Source organism: Pongo abelii, chromosome 13 (genome assembly GCF_028885655.2).
Source record: "Pongo abelii isolate AG06213 chromosome 13, NHGRI_mPonAbe1-v2.0_pri, whole genome shotgun sequence".
Taxonomy (NCBI): domain Eukaryota; kingdom Metazoa; phylum Chordata; class Mammalia; order Primates; family Hominidae; genus Pongo; species Pongo abelii.
Genome location: NC_071998.2, coordinates 64934452 through 64952961, shown reverse-complemented (window position 1 = coordinate 64952961; position 18510 = coordinate 64934452). Strand labels below are relative to the sequence as shown.

The following is an 18510-nucleotide window of genomic DNA, read 5'->3' as shown; positions in this document are numbered from 1 at the left end:
AAAGAGTATGATATTTTTAAGGGTTTAAGTTAAAAGACTGTACCACTATAAATTCCTGCTACGGAATATGAGGGTGTCATCACAACTGCTATTATTTGACAGGTGAAGATGCTACTCATTCTGTTTGCATTCTTTAATAAGTGAAATTGAGCTCTTTTTTTCAAATGTTTATTAACCACTTATATTTCCTCCTTTTATAAATCAAATATTTATATTTTTGATTTGGTACAATTTTTCGAAGTGTGGAAACTGCATTTTAAAACTGTTTAAAAAGCACTCTTTTATATTTTAGAGTTTTCTTTGATCTGGGTGCTCTGGGCACATTCCTATTCATACCTGTCCTGCGTAGCTCACAAGATTGCTGGGTGTGTCATTGAGACAGTGGCTACATAAGCTTATTGAGAGCTATAGAGTATGAAACACAGGCAAGAGATTATTATAAATTTTAACTGCTATTACATTTTGTAGAGATGAGACTGCATCTGTCAGCTCCTCTCAGGTTTACATAGTTCCTCTCTTAAATGTTTTCAGAATTTTCCTTAAGAGCAGCTGCAGAGCAGGCTGACAGGATTAGTGAATATGAAGAAACATACCACTATCTAAAATGGAGCAAGCAAAAAAGATATTTTACACGCTGTAAAACAAAGAGGATCACCTGAGGTAAGTGTACAATCTTTTCCAACCCGATATTGTTAAACACAGTAGATACTAAATATAAGAGGAAGAAACCCAGTGTGGCTCATTTTCTTTCTAATAGCATCTGTGGTCAAATTTAGTCAAGTTGTGGGTGTCAGGACCATTCTATAATACGATCAATTGGAGTCCTGTGGAATAAATGACAGAGTAGGATTGGTATTTCAAGCTATGTTTTTTACAGTGCAGTTTACATTAAAGAGGCCTGAAAAATCACTAACAGTAGACTAATAACTGTGCTTTTAAAGAATTGCAAATTAACTTCATTTGAAAGCATAAAAATTAACCGCATAAATGATAGCTTGATGTAAGGAATATTATGTTTCAGCCAAAATGCAAAACAAATTAAATTGCAATATTGTTAAGGAGGAGCAGAACTCTGCATTTCTTTAGAATTAATGTCAAATGTAATTTTTTTTTCTTTATAATGCTGGGCACAATTAGACATGGCACCTTCTTAATGTTGTCAAGGTTCTTTCCTTAAGAAAACATCTTATGCTTGTACACAACATAGAAGGATGATAATAGGCCTTTGATTTAAATAGTATGTTGATGAGAGTTCCAGTCTCAGTCAATCAGACAAAATTAATTAAACTCAGGTGGATAAATGGTGGTATGCTAGGCTATTAACACAGTTTTTTCATTGAAATGTTTATAGCTGAAGATAGAGAACCCGCCTCTTAACAGGCATAAAAACTAGAGGAAAGAATTGACAAGCTGAGGGTCAAATGAGTGCATTCACATCACAAACTAAAAATGCATGTCGGCTATTGAATGAAGAGAAATTTTTTATTGTCTTCATAGCTATTTCTGATAAAATCGCTGCCTTAAAGTGGATACAGATTCTTAGTGAGGAAAAAAATCTATAAATATGCAATTTTTTCAAAATTTTGAAATATATATAAAAGGAGATCTATTTGTTTATAAAATTAAATATTTGGAACTTTCAAGGGAATAATTATGGAAAGATAAAAAATTTACTACTTATACTTTGAATTTGTTATTATTTTGACTAGACAGATGCAGTTCAGAATCTATAGATTTTTCTATAATACTTACTTTATTTTAGTTTTTCCCGAGATTGGTAAATGCCACTATCATTATTTTGGGAGTGAAAGCTGTGGAGAACTATGGTTTACCCAAGGGGATCTTGTGATTAAATAATAGTTTTACTGTATTATTCTCTATTCTTCATGTGGTCAAAACACTGGTGAGAGTTGTGGTAACAAGTTTTATCTTAAGGGCCAATGCTGGCCAAATGGTAGCGGAGGTTGCATTCAGACTTAGCAAGTATTAATGCCATGGTTGATTAGGGATATCTACTACGAATACAGGGGTGGCAAAAAATAGTGTGGCCAGAGAGAGAGAGAGAGAGAGCATAGATTAATAAAAATAGAACTGGATTTGGAGGCAGGAACCCTTGTTTCCAGTCAAATTTTGATACTAGTCTCTTTTAACAAATAATTATGACCAAGTCATTGATTTTTCTCATTTAAGAAAATGAGACATAATCAATATTGAACATTTGAGAAATTCAAATGAGACAAATATTATCTAAGGAATTCCTTAAGACTTTTATAAGATGTAGTTTTGTTGTGCTTCAGACTGTTATCTTGGAGGGTATTGCTTCTTAGACATCATAAGTACTCAATATTTAAGATTCGCTGAGTTACATTTAAACCTTCTTCACTATAGAAGGTGTCACCTACAACTCTGTCAGATAGTTCCCTTTACTTTTAAAGCATTATTTTAGTTTTAAAAAGTATGGCTTTTACTCTTAATCAATACACAAATCAACCATGTTAGACAACCTTTCAAAAATCATTAATGAACATAAAGATACAGTACAATTTTGGTGGAAAAAATTCCAAATCAATTTATTTTATTGCAAAAGAACTGCAAAAGAACACTTTCTAAAACCAATCACATAATTTTTAATTTATTCTGACATGAGTGACAGCCAGAACTTATCTTTGCTTATATTAGCAAGCAAAGCAAAAACACAACTGGAAGGGTATTAATGCTGTCTGACTAGGATTCTCATTATTGATATTTCTGAGTTGTCCTTGGGATAATTTACTCCAAAAGCTCTTTTCCTTTGGTACTTAACTTTTTTTGAAATCACAAGAATGAAAGTATATATGCAAGGATAAAACTGCTTAGAATTAAGCTTATTAAAAGTAGTCAGCATTTAAGTGGGGAAAAAAACTCAGCATATTGAACTGTTTGTTTTAAATTTAATTTTAGAGCAAACAGATTAATAAGTTGAGATCCTAAAAAATTCTAAATAATTTATTTAAAATATTTTATTTTTGTAAAAAACAAAGTATTGCCAAGAAGCATGTACCTTAACGATATGATGTGTTTTTCCTGAACAAATGTTCCTCTATTCTACCAGACTGTGTGGCATTTGCTCATACTCAACAACTGTGGAAATTTGGAACAAGGTTTCTTCTCCTTTCTTTAAAAGTCTTTAATTCCTTTACATGGGCCAGGCACAATTTATATACAAGTTAACAGGAAATGTTCTGTGTAATAATTTTATTATTTGTCCTGGCAATGATAATGAAAGCCAGTTATTCATTAGAAACTCAGTATGTCTAAGTTCTTGAAACTTGTGTGTTCTTGTTTAGTTCTGGATTCTGGAAGTCAACAGCTGCTGGATGGTTAAATATGATTTGAGTGTTTATTCTGGTTCAAGCTATATGATAAGATTTTTACTTTGGAAACTTAGAATATGAGTTTTCATACTAATGCAGAATTACAAACTCATATGAAGTACTATGTGATCCTTTCCTTGGAGAGGTGAAATGAAACTTTTTAAATGTAGCCTGTCAAATACAACTGGTTTCACTTATTTTCATTGCACTAGGCAAATAACAATAGTATGTCTGCATTTCATGTTCTCAGAGCAAATTACCGGCAACAACACATTTTGATTCTATTTAATAAGATTGTCTTTAAATCGCTTTTTAACGGAAAAACCAAAATAGCGGTTTACTGTTTACTAAGTATGATGCATATTTACATAAAAGCTAGAGTAAAAACACTAGACTCAAGTTATATGTAACACTTTAAGTAAAACGACTGTTCTCCAATGGTTTAGTCTCCATTCACCAAACAGAATAGTACCCTGGCCCAGGCATAACATGAAGTGGTTGTATGTGTCCATTGTCACATAAGCTAGGAACACCAGAGACAAATTGCAATAAGGCATGGGGGAATGAGTATCCAGAAAACTGGTTGTCTTATTAAATAGCTGTTTAATCAAGGCTAGTAAAAGTTACAGGAGCCTTCCAAGCCTTCACCTTTTTGGAAAAGCCTCAAGAAATGAAATCATTCATGCACTTCTTGAATTCTTCTATTTCCAAGAAAAAATCTGGAATCACCATAACCACTATGTTAACTGGATATTATTACAACCGAAGGGCATAATTCCTTAGCCTAATATATTCTAGTTAATATTCAGCATTTAAAACAATTGTTTGTGTTTCAGGACTTAAAAGGTATGACTCTGTGGTCCTGCCCACTATGTGGAAATTTGAAGACGAGATTCATGCTAATGCAGAGGGTTATGGCCAAGAGTGACAGTTTGGCTGCCTGCAAGTTTCAAATGGAGGCATTTGCTTATGTGAGTTTATCCCAGCTCAGAGTCTGTTTTTCAGGTTTGTGGTCTCAGAAATTTGATCTTACCAGTGTTTCAGAGTAGATCAGACATTAGTACGAGGACCCATGTTAACTAAGTTCACAAGAGCTAATGTGTAAGACCAGAATGACAAACTATCCTTTCAAAATGACTGAGCTTTAACTGAGGACTGTAGTGGACACTTTTTTCAGCCTGATCAGCAACTCACTCACAGTGCTGGGATGGAACCAGCTAATATTTGCCTCTCACACTCAGGTTTTTATTACTAAGAGTCTCCAGAATTTTCCTTCTTTAAATATGCTGAAGAAAGAGAATAGCTCAAAAGTCAGTAAGTGTTGATTTTATAACTTAATCTTCAGAGTACAGTATTATATCCAAGTATGTGGAATGGAAGAATTTGAAGAATATCATTGTGGCCCTCAGATACGGCCTACATACTCTATTACTTCAATGGGTTTTATTCTACTTGATATCTAGTAATCTAAGGTACTCTCTAGAGCAGCTATCGCTACTTTCAGATAATAGTATTAAACAAAATGAAACTCAATATACATCAGTCATTTCCTTTTTTAAAAAATAAATAATAATTTTCCTTATAAAAACAAATGTATATAGATATTATAAAGTATTTTTACGTTTTCTTTTTCTTGGTGATACTTTTTTTAAAACAAGCTGTACCCTCTTCCTTACACTGATACTCGTCTCACCTTCAATATACTTTCTTTTTGTAATTTAAAAAATTGCCTTAAAGGATTTTGTTTTCAATTGTCACTTGAGAACAATTTTACTACTAAAAGTTTTGAGAGCAATACTATTATTTGTGCTACATCAGGTTATGTTGTTTGGAATAGTTCTACTATAAACTCAATTTCACATAACACCAACTATATAAGGCAACTGAGGAGTACAACTAACGGTAATTTAATAGACCTCATTTATGATGAACAAATTAACCCAAAGAGGGAGTTCTACTTATCTTTAGAGGCCCATCTCAAACATCACTTCCCCTTTGAGAGCTAGTCTGACTTTCTGGTAGCGTGCTTGCCATGTTCCATTCTGCTTTCTCTTTGATCCTAGCTTCGACTACTGACTGTGCTTTATCAACCTGAGCATCCCTGGGGTTCAGCCCTGTACCTTACTTTGGGTGGATGTATTCAATAAATCTTTAATAAATAAATATGTGAGTCATGCACATTTCTTTTTATATATATGGCTGTAAAAGATGACATCATCTTTGAGCTTATTCTTTTTAAAATTAAAACTGAAATATTTTGGAGAAGATGGTATCATTCTTGTACTTACTTGAGAGTATATCTTAATTTGGGCTCCTAAAAAAGAGTTGATCAATGAGTTTGACAAAGTTTTCAGAACAGATGAGAATCAAGCTTAGCTGGTTTCAGATAAGGAGAGACATTTGTATTTGAAAATATTAAAACAAAACAAAACAAAATAAAGCTGGTCAGAAAATTAAAATTAAATAAATCTGCATTTTTTGCAGCTAATAATACTCATTTATTTCATGCCAAGTTCTGGTTATAAATGCCAAGGCCTTTTTAAAAAGCTCTTGCTATTTCTTTTTTAAGGATAATTTTGTGCTTAAATTCAGAATACCATTTGTACATCTAATTCAGTCCTAAAATATTGTATATCTCTGGGTGTCACATGATTACAACATAATCTAGTGAAATTTAGTTAATGGTGTAGCAGTCTTTAAAAGAAGAATTCTATATTGAGCAGTTGAGTGTGAATTTTTTAAACACACAATTTAAAATTAATTTATTGCAATTATTTATTGAAAAAAGCTTTACTATGAGGTAAACTATGTAACAGTTTTCTTTAAGCATCCCAAGTTTTTCATATACTCCACAGTGCCAAGATATTTGGTTTATATGAGCACAAAGTAATAAGTAGGGTAGTAAGAAAAGCATAATTTAGTAAACAACCAGATTAATTTGATCTTTCTTTACTGATGTCCGTGATTCCTCTAAATTAGCCAGGACCACATGATATCATAACTAATCACACAGAAATGACATTAGTAAATACCCATTCTAGTAATTTTAATGTCAGCATTAAATTACTAGCCAGTTAATAAAATATTTACTATGCAGAGGTGAACATGCTTAATCAAAGCAAATTACTTTTGTTCTTTTATAAGAACATATTTTTGAGTAAGATTTTAGCCTTATATTTTGGCAAAGGCAAGATGTTCGTTTTGGCTTTTGTAAAAACATGCCTATTTCAAGAATGTTCTAATGTAAATTTAACACAAAGTGTATCATTTAATTATTACCATAAAGTTGTAATCTGTTTACAATATTTATAAAATAACTACTAACCAAGCAGCATGCATGACATATTGAGTTTAAAATACTGTACCTTCTAAGTGTTATTTTTTAAATGTTTTAAATGCTTACTATGCAAGGTGTACAACAATGTGGGTAGAATATATATTGAATAATTCTTGCTCCTCAGATATGCACTAATAAATTTGCACTTATTACAGAGCCACCAAATCTGGGACTTGAGATATTAATGGCCACGTAGACATATTTTAGAGGTTACCTGAGCAACCCAAAATTCTAAGTGGTTTGAAATATACAATAATTTTGTCATATTATGATCACAATATTTCCTTTCATAAGAATCTACCCCCAGTGCCATTAGTTAACCACATGGTTATTATATGTAGCTTGATTCACTATAAATGCCGTTATAACACCTGTGGTTTCCCTCATTAAGAATTGAATGGATGGGGTCAGGGGTTGAAAGGGCAGCATATGCGCTATGAAAGAACTAGTTAACATAGCCTATTATATTGGTGCACTGGTAAATCTCATTTCTATTCATCAGATGATTAGTTCAATCAATATTTATTCCTCTATGCTTCCTTTGTCTTGTGCTACAAAGGAGACATCCTTCAAATTCATGGCATAAACCTTGTTATCTATGAATTTGTTGCTTAATTTGAGAGGGAATATTTTATTTACTTGGCAGTCCTGAATTCTTTGATTCCCTTTCCCTCTAATTATCATTAGGTAGTATAATGGAGTTTTGTGTAGATTATTTATAAATAGATGTTATTAACAGTTTCTTTTTTATGTGACTCTAGTACCACGTGTATTCATATCTTCCCTTTGAATGCTCTGGAAAGTTGCTCTGTTTCTCTAAATATGTTTGAGTTTGGAAGTCTGGATTGTGAAAGCAAAGATAAGAATGATTTTCTCTCTCAAATATTCATTCTCCTTGTCTGAGTGGGTGGTTATAGGCACATACATATACATATTGCGTATCAGTGTGTATCAACAGACGCCTCCAAAGACTGCTATTATCTGCTGGGGATTCTGTTAAGTCAGAGATTCTATTCAAAGTAAGATAAATATTTGCAAAAAGCTGTAATTGGAAGATGATTACAAAATTACAGGAATAATACTTTTTGTTTAGAGTGCTTATTTCATCAAAGGTCATCATTCATTATATCACAAAAGACTTATTTCATTGGTCAGCTTGATTTCTATCCTTTAGATAAGAATAGATAGAATAACAGAACTACAACTAGAATAAAAAACATACATTAATTATTAAGCACAATTTCCATTTCTAATGTTTACTTTTCTGTATATTTTAACATCACAATAAATGTTTTGTTAATGTTAATTAAATGAATGCCAGTACAAATAAAGTCTTTACTTTTTTTGTCTTTGTAGAATAAATACAGAAATAGTTTAGTCTTAAGAAATTATCCTCATATTATTAAGATGTCACCTCAATCACTAATAACTTTTGCACTCACAACGTATGTGCTCATGAACCTTTGATTGTTTCAATTTGGCCAGAATTTGACAGTCTTCACTTTGGAATCAATTCTTATTTCCTAATATGTTTACTTGTAAGGCTTAAATTTCACCAATGCACAGTGGCACTGATATTATTGTTCACAATTTTAAGCCTCACTTTATATACAAATTTGCAGAATCCCAGCAGACCCATGCATACATAATTTTTTAACTAATAATTTTTAAAGTTATAATATTAAACTATTAATCGAATGCTATAATATGTACTTTAAATTAGAGGTGTATTATTCATTGCAATGGAATAATCTAGTAATACGCTGTGATTTATACTTTTATATCTTAGAACTATTGTAATGAGAGGTCTAAAAGCCATATAGGCCGTCTTGTATTTCTAAAAGGTGAATACAGGTTTATAAAAGGTGATGTCATAGCTGAAAAAGCAATTTACTTATCTTTTTATGTAGAAAAGCTTTTTGTATCAAATCGTATTAAATCCCTGTTGACAACTGTGTATACGCTACTTTTGAGGGAAAAAAGTAGGTATTATTATGAGATTTAAATGCCATTTTCATGAAGACCAACCCAAAAACTTTGTAATTTGGTGTAGTAAAATTTTTGTTCTGTAAAATTAGGTTTCATGGCTTGGAAATACTGAAATTTAAAATATAATCTATGCAAATACACTCCTGAATAGTTGTTTTTATGGCTGATCATAGTTTAGTATTATCAAATTGCTGCCAAAATAAGTAAATGTTAACATTCATATTTGGTTAAGAGTATAAAATAATGTTTTTATTTATATTAAATGATCACATAAACCACTTTAATAATGATGCAAAAACTCATCTCTTAGGGATTCTCTAATGAGCAAAAGCTATACTGTGGTTGATGGAAAATCCAAAGATCAGTAAGTTTTAAGTAAATGCCAAGAAAGGAGTTTTAATCTTGTGTCCCTCAGGTTTATAAAGTTTGCTGTTCAAAATTTCTTTATCTACATTTTCCTGCTGGTTTCCCAATTCGTGATTGTCAGAAAATATAGAAAAGTAAAAGCCTTGGTGGTACTAATACCTATCCCAGAAGTCCAGTATGTCAAGCACTTCTGTGTCATAATACTTGTTACAAACTCACCCATGATGCTGGGGGAGGAAGGAGAGAGTCGCTAGATGTAACCATTTAAGAAAATATTTTATTCTTATGGCTATATATTATTTCAACAATAGTTGGAATACAGCTTTAGGATTTCTTTTTAAACTGTTTGAATAATTACATTTCTTGGAATGAAGACAGCTTACTGATGATTACTTAATGAGCAGTTATTAATGGACTACTAACAGAGATGTCCTTCCAGCAATGTTTTTTTAATTGCGGGAGGTGGAATGTTGGTTAGAAATATTTAATTGGAACTTGTGGAGGAAATTAAGAGAAAGAACTTGTTTAGGTAATCTAAAGGCCCTGCCAGCAGGACATTCAGAGCTCCATACTTCTGAAGGGCTGCCATACCTCTGAGAGCAAGAAGCCTCTTTTCTAAAGTTTAGCACTTGGTAAAAATTAACTACCTGCAAATAATAGAGGAAAACTAGACTTTAAAACAGCCAAGCCCAATCCTTGTTTATAGCAAGCATAAAACCAGATTTCTAATCCGCCCCAGCGACAATCACCTATTGATTGCGACGACATCTATGCCCCTGTTTTTGGAAGCAGGGTTTTCCGTGGAGGCAGGACTGAAAAATCCGACCATTTCCGCGCCCCTGTGTAATAAACAGCCCACAGATCTTTCAAGAAGGAACCCTGAAACCCACACCGCGGCTCACTTCTTTCTCACCTAGTGATGGGCCCAATTAAAGGTCCTCCCTTCCGCCTTCAGAAGTTATTCCTTTCAGTAATGAAATCTACGCAGAAGCCTCTCTAGAACTTCTGTGGTACCCTCTCACAGACAAAGGATGAAAGGCTTTGTGCGCTACCAAATACAACCTCCTCCGCCCCAGGCTAGAGTAAGCCACTGCGCTGTGTCCGGGACTCAGTTCAGCCATGGGGCAGGACAAGGACGTCAAAGATCAGGGACTCTTAACCCCTTTCTTTCCCCGTAGCTTCTCTGGGGATAAAGTCTCTTAAATGCCCTAGGCGCGGGAGCAGTAGGGTGTGGGAATAGGTTTGCCGGATTGGCCCCCAGGGAGACCACTGAATCCCAGATCACCTTTCCGTCGCGCAAAGCGCCCTGATTCAGGACAGTTGTCAGCTGCAGACTGTGGAGCCCAGGCGCTAACTAGGACCACCTGGGAATGGAAAGCGCGCCCGTGTGGATGAGGGAAATGCAGTGGGCCCACGGTAAAGCCCAGGTCAAAAACTGCCCCTCTCCCAACATAGGGTGCTCAGTAGCCCTGCACGAGCGAAAGCTGATTCTTTTCCCGCTTTCATTTCTCAAGTTCACTCTCAAGTTCAACTCCCAACTCCACAAGACGTCAGAGTAGCCTGGATCTTTTCTCAATCACATTCTTATGGAACAGCCTCTCATACTGTGGAAGGGCACTGTCCGGGGAAAATATGAAGAGGTAGTAAGGAAAGACACTAGGGGTCAGGAAAGGGCAACCAGGAATGGCGGTAGAGCGACCTGGTCATCTTTTAAGCTTACATTTTCTCCAGCGCGTTCCCCTAAGGCCGCCTGAGAGCTGCTTCAAGCTAGAAGTTGTAAGGGGTCCTAGGGCGCCTGGCGAGGCTGGCGCCCTCTTTGATAGGTCTGTGGGCTTAAACTGGTTTTCTCAAGGTGGGCATGAGGACCAGCGCCTGGCTTTCAATCCTTCCAGCTTCTGGAATCCTCAAAGCGACGGCCGTGGCGAACCAGGACAGTCATCTGCAAACTGCTCCTTCAGGAGAGGCTAGATCAAACTACAACCCATCCCCACCCCGCGCCGCACTCCTTCTACGATGTAAGGAGTGAGCGGATTTTATGCCCTAGGTCCTAGTGCTGGGTCCGAGCTGAGGTGGTGCATAGTTTCCGACGTTCAGAAAGTATGAACCCAGCCACAGGGGGAAAGTTAGAAGGGAAGAAGGGGAGGGACAAACTGGCAGCTCCAGACTGGGACGGGGGAAACCGAAAGAATGGATGGGATGGTGAGATGGGCTAGAAAAAGAAAAACAAAAGACCGGGCGTCTCTTACTAAGCCAAGGTTCTCTACTCGCCAATTGCCCAAGTATAGTTTCTTGAAAGAATTTAGACAGTGGAGCATGTAACCAACCCCCAACCGGGACAATCAGCTGGAGCCAGCGCGCACACACACGGGTGCCCCACTCTCAGCGAGCCGGCCAATCAAGACCATCCCATCAGGACGTCCCTGTTTCTTATCTACAGTCAACCCCCTCCCCCATGGACAATCTCTCTCCGTTCCTTCTTCTCCTTCCCTTTCCTGACACATCCCAGCGTCCAGCCAGCAAACCCTTGAGTCCAGGCTCGGGGCTCACGGGGTGCGGGAGGGAGTGGGAGTGAGACCCGCTGCCTCCTGGGGTGCTCCTCTAGGGGGTAGGGGGGCTGAGTGGGAGAGGATCACTTTCAGTGGAAGGAGGAGACCAGTGATTGCATCCCAACTCTCCTAAGTGCTCCCTGCCTAGACCACCTCTCTCCGGGTCTGGGATGCAAGAAGGTCTGGAACTGGCCGTTACCAACTTCCTGTTGTCAAGACCCAGGGGTTGTGCGAAGGATAGAGAAGAGCCCCCGATTAACCGCGGTGTGGCCAGGAAGAGAGACTGGGGGTGGGGGTGGGTGCCCAGAGCTTGCACAAATCCCCATGTCAAGCGGACACCCGCCTGGCTCTTCAGTAAAAGAGTGAAGAAAGGCCGAGCACAGCGCGAAGGAAACCTGAAGTCTCCGGCAAGGCAGGAGAGGAGACCAAGTGACTCCCCGAAACCCACCCTCCAGTCCTTCGAGAGGCCCAGAGTCCAGCCGGAGCAAGCGTAACGCTATAGTCCCTGGCGCGCATCTCCGCAGACCCCAGCTCGCCCCGGGGTCCAGCCGCCGCCACCGCCTGCGACTGCGAGGGTCCTGGCCCGAGGGTGCATCAGCACCTCCTTCCACTACGGGCCCTTTATCTGACAAAAGAGCCGGAGCCCATGACTCTCCGGCCGTGAGTAGTGTGGCCTTTCCAAGCCTCTAGAACTTTTTCATCACAACTTTTCCGGGGTCGCACTACTCCCTGGGCCGCGCGGGCTCGGGCACGAGGACCTGGCCAGGGCGCAGCGCCGGCACGAAGGCGCGCGCCGGAGAACTAACTGTTTCCTTAGCCGCGTCCAGCCTCGCAGCACTGCTCTTCTGTTTGCTACTCCAGCGAAGGGACATGCCTGCTGGCCGGGACGCTAGTGGGCCTCGTAACCTGGCGAGTGTGTGCCCGCGCGTGTCCACCCTGCCCCCGGCCGGTGCGCCCCGCGCGCCCAAACCCGGCCGGCGACCACTGCGCGCCGGGCGCTTCCAAACTGCTCCTGTCCAGAGGCATCCCTCTTTCGGCTTTCTCCATCCCGCGTCCGCTTCCGCACCCGAGAGCGACATGCAAAAAAGATTCAGTGCAACTCAAGGACTGGTAGGAACCAACTAGCCTGTCTCCCCTCTCCAAAAAAGCGCCCTCCCGCGTCCCTCCAGAACTCCCGAAAGACATCAACACCTTCCCGCAACTTTCTACGCCCAGGCCATTTGCAGCCCCACCTGCGAGAGCGAATTCGGGGAACTGCGCCTGGGCAACCTCTTTCCCTTTCTGCTGGGTGCCCTCCCCTCCCCCATCTCCCCGTCTGGCTGGAGTTGGCCGGACTCGGGGAGCCTCGGTGCCCGCAGACTCGCTTACCTCGCATGGTGTGGCCGCTCTCCCGCTCCGCGTAGTCATGAAGCTGCTCCCAGCCCGAACCCCGGAGAGCCCAAAAATCCCGCTCAGCACGAGTGAAGAAGGTGGTCGGCGAAGAGCTGCTCTGCCGAGAAAACCATCCCTTTAGGCGGACGCCGTGGCTGCAGGGTGACGTTTGCCGCCGCCGCCGCTATGTTAACAGTTTTGATGTTGGTGGTGACTGTTTTGATGATTGTTTGTTTGTTTGTTTGTTTTCAGGAAGGGTGAAAAAAAATGTTCTGGCTGTCTGGTGCCTGGGTTTTGTTTTGGTTTTGTTTTTCTTTTTCTTTCTCTCCAATGTGCTTGCTTTTTAAAAAATGCCACCGCCTCCGGCTCAGAAGATTTCTTTTGTGATCACTTGGACTGAGGAGGAGGAGGAAGGGCAGCAGCAGGAGGAGGAGTTGGTGGTGGTTTTGTTAGTTACAAAGAAGAGGGAGAAGGAGCAAGGGGGAAAAAAGGAAACAGAAAGAAAAGAAAGAAAGGCGGTGTGGATGGCAGAGCATGTGCGTTTTCACATGACATCTGTGCCTGTTAGCGGATCCACAATGTGAATTTTCACTGTTCAGTTACAGGGAGGAAGGGAGCAGCGAGAGAGAAAGAGAGGGGAGAGATGGAGAGAGAGCGCTGAGAGGGGCTTATACGCGAGGGCGGGCTTGGCCGCGACTTCCAGGCCCCGCCTGCTGTCAGCGCAGCCGCCAATCAGCGCCCAGCGGCGCCTGGAGAGGCTGGGACCGCGGGGAGGGGACGCTGTGGAGGCGGGGGGTGGGGCGGGGGCTGGGGACCAGGGAGTCCGAGGCGGCCGGGGCTGCGACGGGGAATTCAAGACTGTCCGAACTGGGCAGAGAAGAAGGGCCGACCGGGAGAGTCGGGCAGATCCGCAGGTGACAGGCACTTCCGACTCCAGCAGAGAAGGGGACACTGATCACGGAAAACCTTCGGAGGCAAGAGAGGCGGGGCTCCCCGGGTTTCACGTTCGGTCCCTGTCTCGCAACCCCCGCGGGCCCGGCAGAGTTAGTTTTGAATTTATGGCAGCGCTTTGCCGGGCGCTGTTTGGGTAAACTTCGGTCTCCGGCAGGGGTTTCCGTGGGCAGGTGGTTTGGGTGTTGGTGGTAGAAGAATGCAAACCCACTTTGATCACTTTTAGCACAACTAAAATGCAGTCCCATGCAAGTAGCTGTCCCCTTCCTTTAAAAACGTCTGTCAGATGCTCCCTGGCCCTCTTCTAAAACAAAACAAAACAAAACAAAAAACAAACGTGTATGTGTTCTTTTGTCTTGGAAATTGATTTTTATTAGCATTTGGAGACTCCCCTGGCGATGGACTACAGGACTGAAGGAGAACAGCTCAAATTGGCGGTGTAGCCACCTTACTAATTCAAGAGAAATGGCTGTTGCTAGAAGGTGTGATTGTAGGGTGCTCTTTAGAAAGGTTTTAGAAGGAAGACATTGTTAACTTTAGTTAGAGGCGATTGGTAACTGAACATAGATAAACTTACTTGTATTCCTTAGGTGAAAATTGTCATCTATGACCATTTATTTGTATTTTGATAAAAATCTAATACATATATCCAAACTGTTCCTTTGCAAGTTTTTCCTCCTCAGTTGACAAAATAAGCATATAGATGATTACATCTACTTCCTTCCCAATAGTAGGGAACTTCTTAAATACTTGAGTTAATTGAACACCCTAAAAGATTGGGAGGTGAAAATATTTGCCTCATTCACTCAGTCTTGAGGCTGGGAGATGTCCACTCATTAGCATACCTGTTGGCAGCAGGCCTCATCATCATTTAAGTATCCAAATAATTTGATTTTTGACTGGTATTTATTCATGATATGTCATGTAACACAAAGGACAATGTAGAATTGGCAGTTATTTAGTTAATTAGGTCGCTCTACACTGCCAAGTAGTTTTTTCCTTCCTGATTAAATAAAAAATGAATTATCTGCTGAATTTTCACCAGTGTTAAATTGACGTAGCCCTGCTATATGCCATCCCATTTGCAAACCAATGTGTAATTTAGGAAAATTTTAGTATTAAGAGTGAAAGTTGATTGAGTCATTAATTAAATGAAATGAACAAAAGGAAGTTACTGTTCAGAATAGTTATTCCTTTATAAATATCTTTCTCCTAGATTTGTAATGGACACAGTAGTTAATCTTTTAAGATAATATTTAAGGCTCCCTGGTTTTATCATTTTTAATCAAGTAAAATATATTCATCATAACTACGTTAAAGCTGTACAAAGTTATGCCTAATTTAGTCGCTTCATTAAAAATTACTGAATATAAAATAGTCAAGAAACAAATTGAGACTATATCATTTTAATTTTGTTGCTTCAAGCAGAGACACAAGAATATTGAAAATTCCAAAGGCTTTGTAAACATTGTCTAATTATTATTGTTGTTGTTATCATTTTAGATTTCTATTTCTCTTTAGAGTAAACAGGAATTTCAAAATTCAAAAATTTAAACATTTATGTAATTTTGACTTTCTAAACATTTATTGAATTCTGAAATTTGTTTTAATGCTGCAATAACTGTAATCCTTGAAAAAGGTAGTCAACACATGTATAAAAAGTATTTACCCCCGATACATTTTTATATTTTCTTTGTTTTGTGGTTTCAACAAGGCATAATTTTGCTTAGAACATATTTCTTAATTCCTTCTGAGTATTTTTGGATAAATTATTAATTAGAAGACTCTATGTTATTTCGTTTTTCAAAACTATGTATATAATCTCTATATACAGTGATACAAAAGTATGTATTTTCTCTTTAAATGCTAATCATTGGTTATAATGTGGCGGCCTGGGACATTTTGGATCTTTCTAAAAATTTAAAAACTGGTTTGTTGAATGTTTCTAATAATTTTCACATTTATTTCAACTGAATGGAGCCCATTTATTTAAAATAAATATTAAGAATTTGAATGAAAGAAGTCAGTATTTTTTAAGAACTCACAAAGCACGTATATATAATCTGATGGTTTTGTAACCTACCTGCCAGCAAATAATCATATTTCAAGTGGCATAATAATAATACATTACTGTAATGTCCTTGCTCCTATGAAGTACAGTATCAGTAATTTTATTTGAATGATTATGTCTGGTTTCCTATAAGCTTGAAACTCTGCTTTTCGCTCTGGGCCTGAAGGATTTTCTAAGTTGATAGTTACATTTTGATTAATTTAAATGACAATCGGTCACGTAGCACTGTCCTCAATCTCAAGAATTGACATCAGATTCCACTTAGGCTTGCCTGCTTACCTGTTTTTCTGACACATTAGCACCCCTCAGGTTGAGCTGTACCACGGAATAGGAATGACAACAAATATCCTGAAAGAGGCAAAGTTTTAATATAAGCCAACCAGGTAGGGTGACCACGGCATTTAGGATTATTTCAATCCTAAAAGGCTTAAACAGGAAGTCATAGTTCATAATATTCTGAGCTGATAAGTCAGAATATTCACTGGTCAGGGAATATTTTAAATAATTAAGAATCTGGAAGGGACATTAGCAACACTGATAACAATATTACATTTAGGAATGACTGAAAGATTCGTTATGTTTAACTCTATTTAGGGAGCTGTGTGGTTGTGAAAATTGAGAAAGAGATATAAAGCTGCTATTAAATATTGGAAAAGCCAGAAAAATGTAAGAACTTTTAACATTCAAACCTTTTACAAGTGGGAAGGGAAGTACTGAGCTGCCTGTTGCTGAAGGCATCCAAAAAAGGGTTGAATGAAAGGTTCTGTTAGAGATGCTCTAGTGTACAGATTTCTATACTAGGGTAGAAATTGTTTAGATTACCTCCAATATCCTCCGTAGCTCTAAGTATACAGTTGGCCTTTATGTCCATGGGTTCCGCAACTGTGGATTCAACCAAGAGCAGAGCAAAAATAAATTGTGTCTGTATTGAACATGTACAGATGTTTTTCTTGTCATTGTTCCCTAAACAATACAGTATAATAATTATTTATATAGTGTTTACATTGGCATTATAAGTAATCTAGAGATGATGCAAAGTATATAGGAAGATGTGCATAGGTTATATGCAAATACTACACACCATTTTATAGCAGAAACTTGAATATCTGTGGGTTTTGGTATTGGTGGGAGGTCCTGGAACCAATCCCCAATGCATACCAAGGGATGCCTGCATTCACGTGGACTAAAGGTTGCTACCACCCCCCCAGCAGGCATCAGAGCCATATTTCCTACCTGAGAATGCACAATTCATGAAAATAGGAGCCAGAATTTCCCTAGAGTTTGTAAGAGCTCCTGGTACTTTATAGGTGCTTGATCATTATTGGTGGAGTGAATGCTTTCTAACCTTTCAGCCACTGGATGTGAACCACAAATGGAGTGAAGACCTGAATAAGATCCTTCTTTCTCAGTTTCTATTGAATGGGAAGAGGAGGGTGGGGAGAATCTGCATTTTCAATTCTCCTAATTTGGGGAAGCAAAAAATAATGGTTGAGATTGGTTATGTAGTCATAAAAGAAAACTAAAATTTAGTTATTTTCATATTTGTTACTATTCTTAATTAATTAATTAATTTATTCTTTGAGACGGAGTCTCGCTGGAGGCTGGAGTACAGTGGCACAGTCTCAGCTCACTGCAGCCTCTACCTCTTGGGTTCAAGTGATTCTCCTGCCTCAGCCTCCTGAGTAGCTGGGATTACAGGCGACCGCCACCATGCTTGGCTAATTTTTGTATTTTAGTAGAGACGGGGTTTCACCATGTGGGCCACAGTGTTCTCAAACTCCTGACCTCAAGTGATCCGCCTGCCTCAGCCTCCGAAAGTGCTGAGATGACAGACGTGAGCCACCACACCCAGCCCTATTCTCAATTTTATTCCCAGGTACTGAGTCTTCTTCATAATCTTTGAGTTCTTCAAGTTTTGCTTCATTTTAAAGTATAGATGCAAGTTCAACAAGTTTTCAAAATAAAAAAAGAAAGCAAATATTAAAATAGAGCATGTAATTTTGTAATAAATTGGAAAAGGTGATAAGGGCCAAAGCATGAATTAAGCCCAGTATGTGGGAGAGGTAAGGCTAGCTTTGGGACAAAGACAAAACAAACAGGTCAGGAAAAACAAGAGCCAACATTTATTGGGTGAATCACATGATTTCTCAACCTATCTAATTTCCATTTCTTACAAAAGTCTACATGTTATACATTATATCTCTTCCTCCTCTCCATCTTTTAAAAAATTATTTTATGGCAAAAAGAACAGAGGCTTAAAAAAGTTAACTTATCTAAGATCACAAATTGTAAAATGCTGGATCCAAGATTGAAACCCTGATGTAGCCACTAAAATGTGTTTCATGAGTGCAGGAACTTTCTTCATTTTATTTTATTTTTTCAATGCTGAATCCACAGAATCTAGAGTTTCTTGCCTGATAAATAGTAGATGTTTAAAATACACTTGTGAATAAATAAATGGACATTTAAACCCTCGTCCACCACACAGTACTACATATGTACATTCTCATGACTGAATGACATTAA

General features: G+C 38.6%; 1 protein-coding gene across 1 annotated transcript in view; it reads right to left on the bottom strand.

Annotated features, from left to right (window-relative positions):
* RORB (RAR related orphan receptor B) overlaps positions 1-13616 on the bottom strand; it is a 195656-nt gene extending 182040 nt beyond the window's left edge. Inside the window, exon 1 of the mRNA XM_024252412.3 lies at positions 12960-13616. Coding sequence (XP_024108180.2) covers positions 12960-12966 — 7 coding nt within the window. The 5' untranslated portion in view covers positions 12967-13616. The remainder of the gene's footprint in view (positions 1-12959) is intronic.
* Between the last annotated feature and the right edge of the window lie 4894 nt (positions 13617-18510).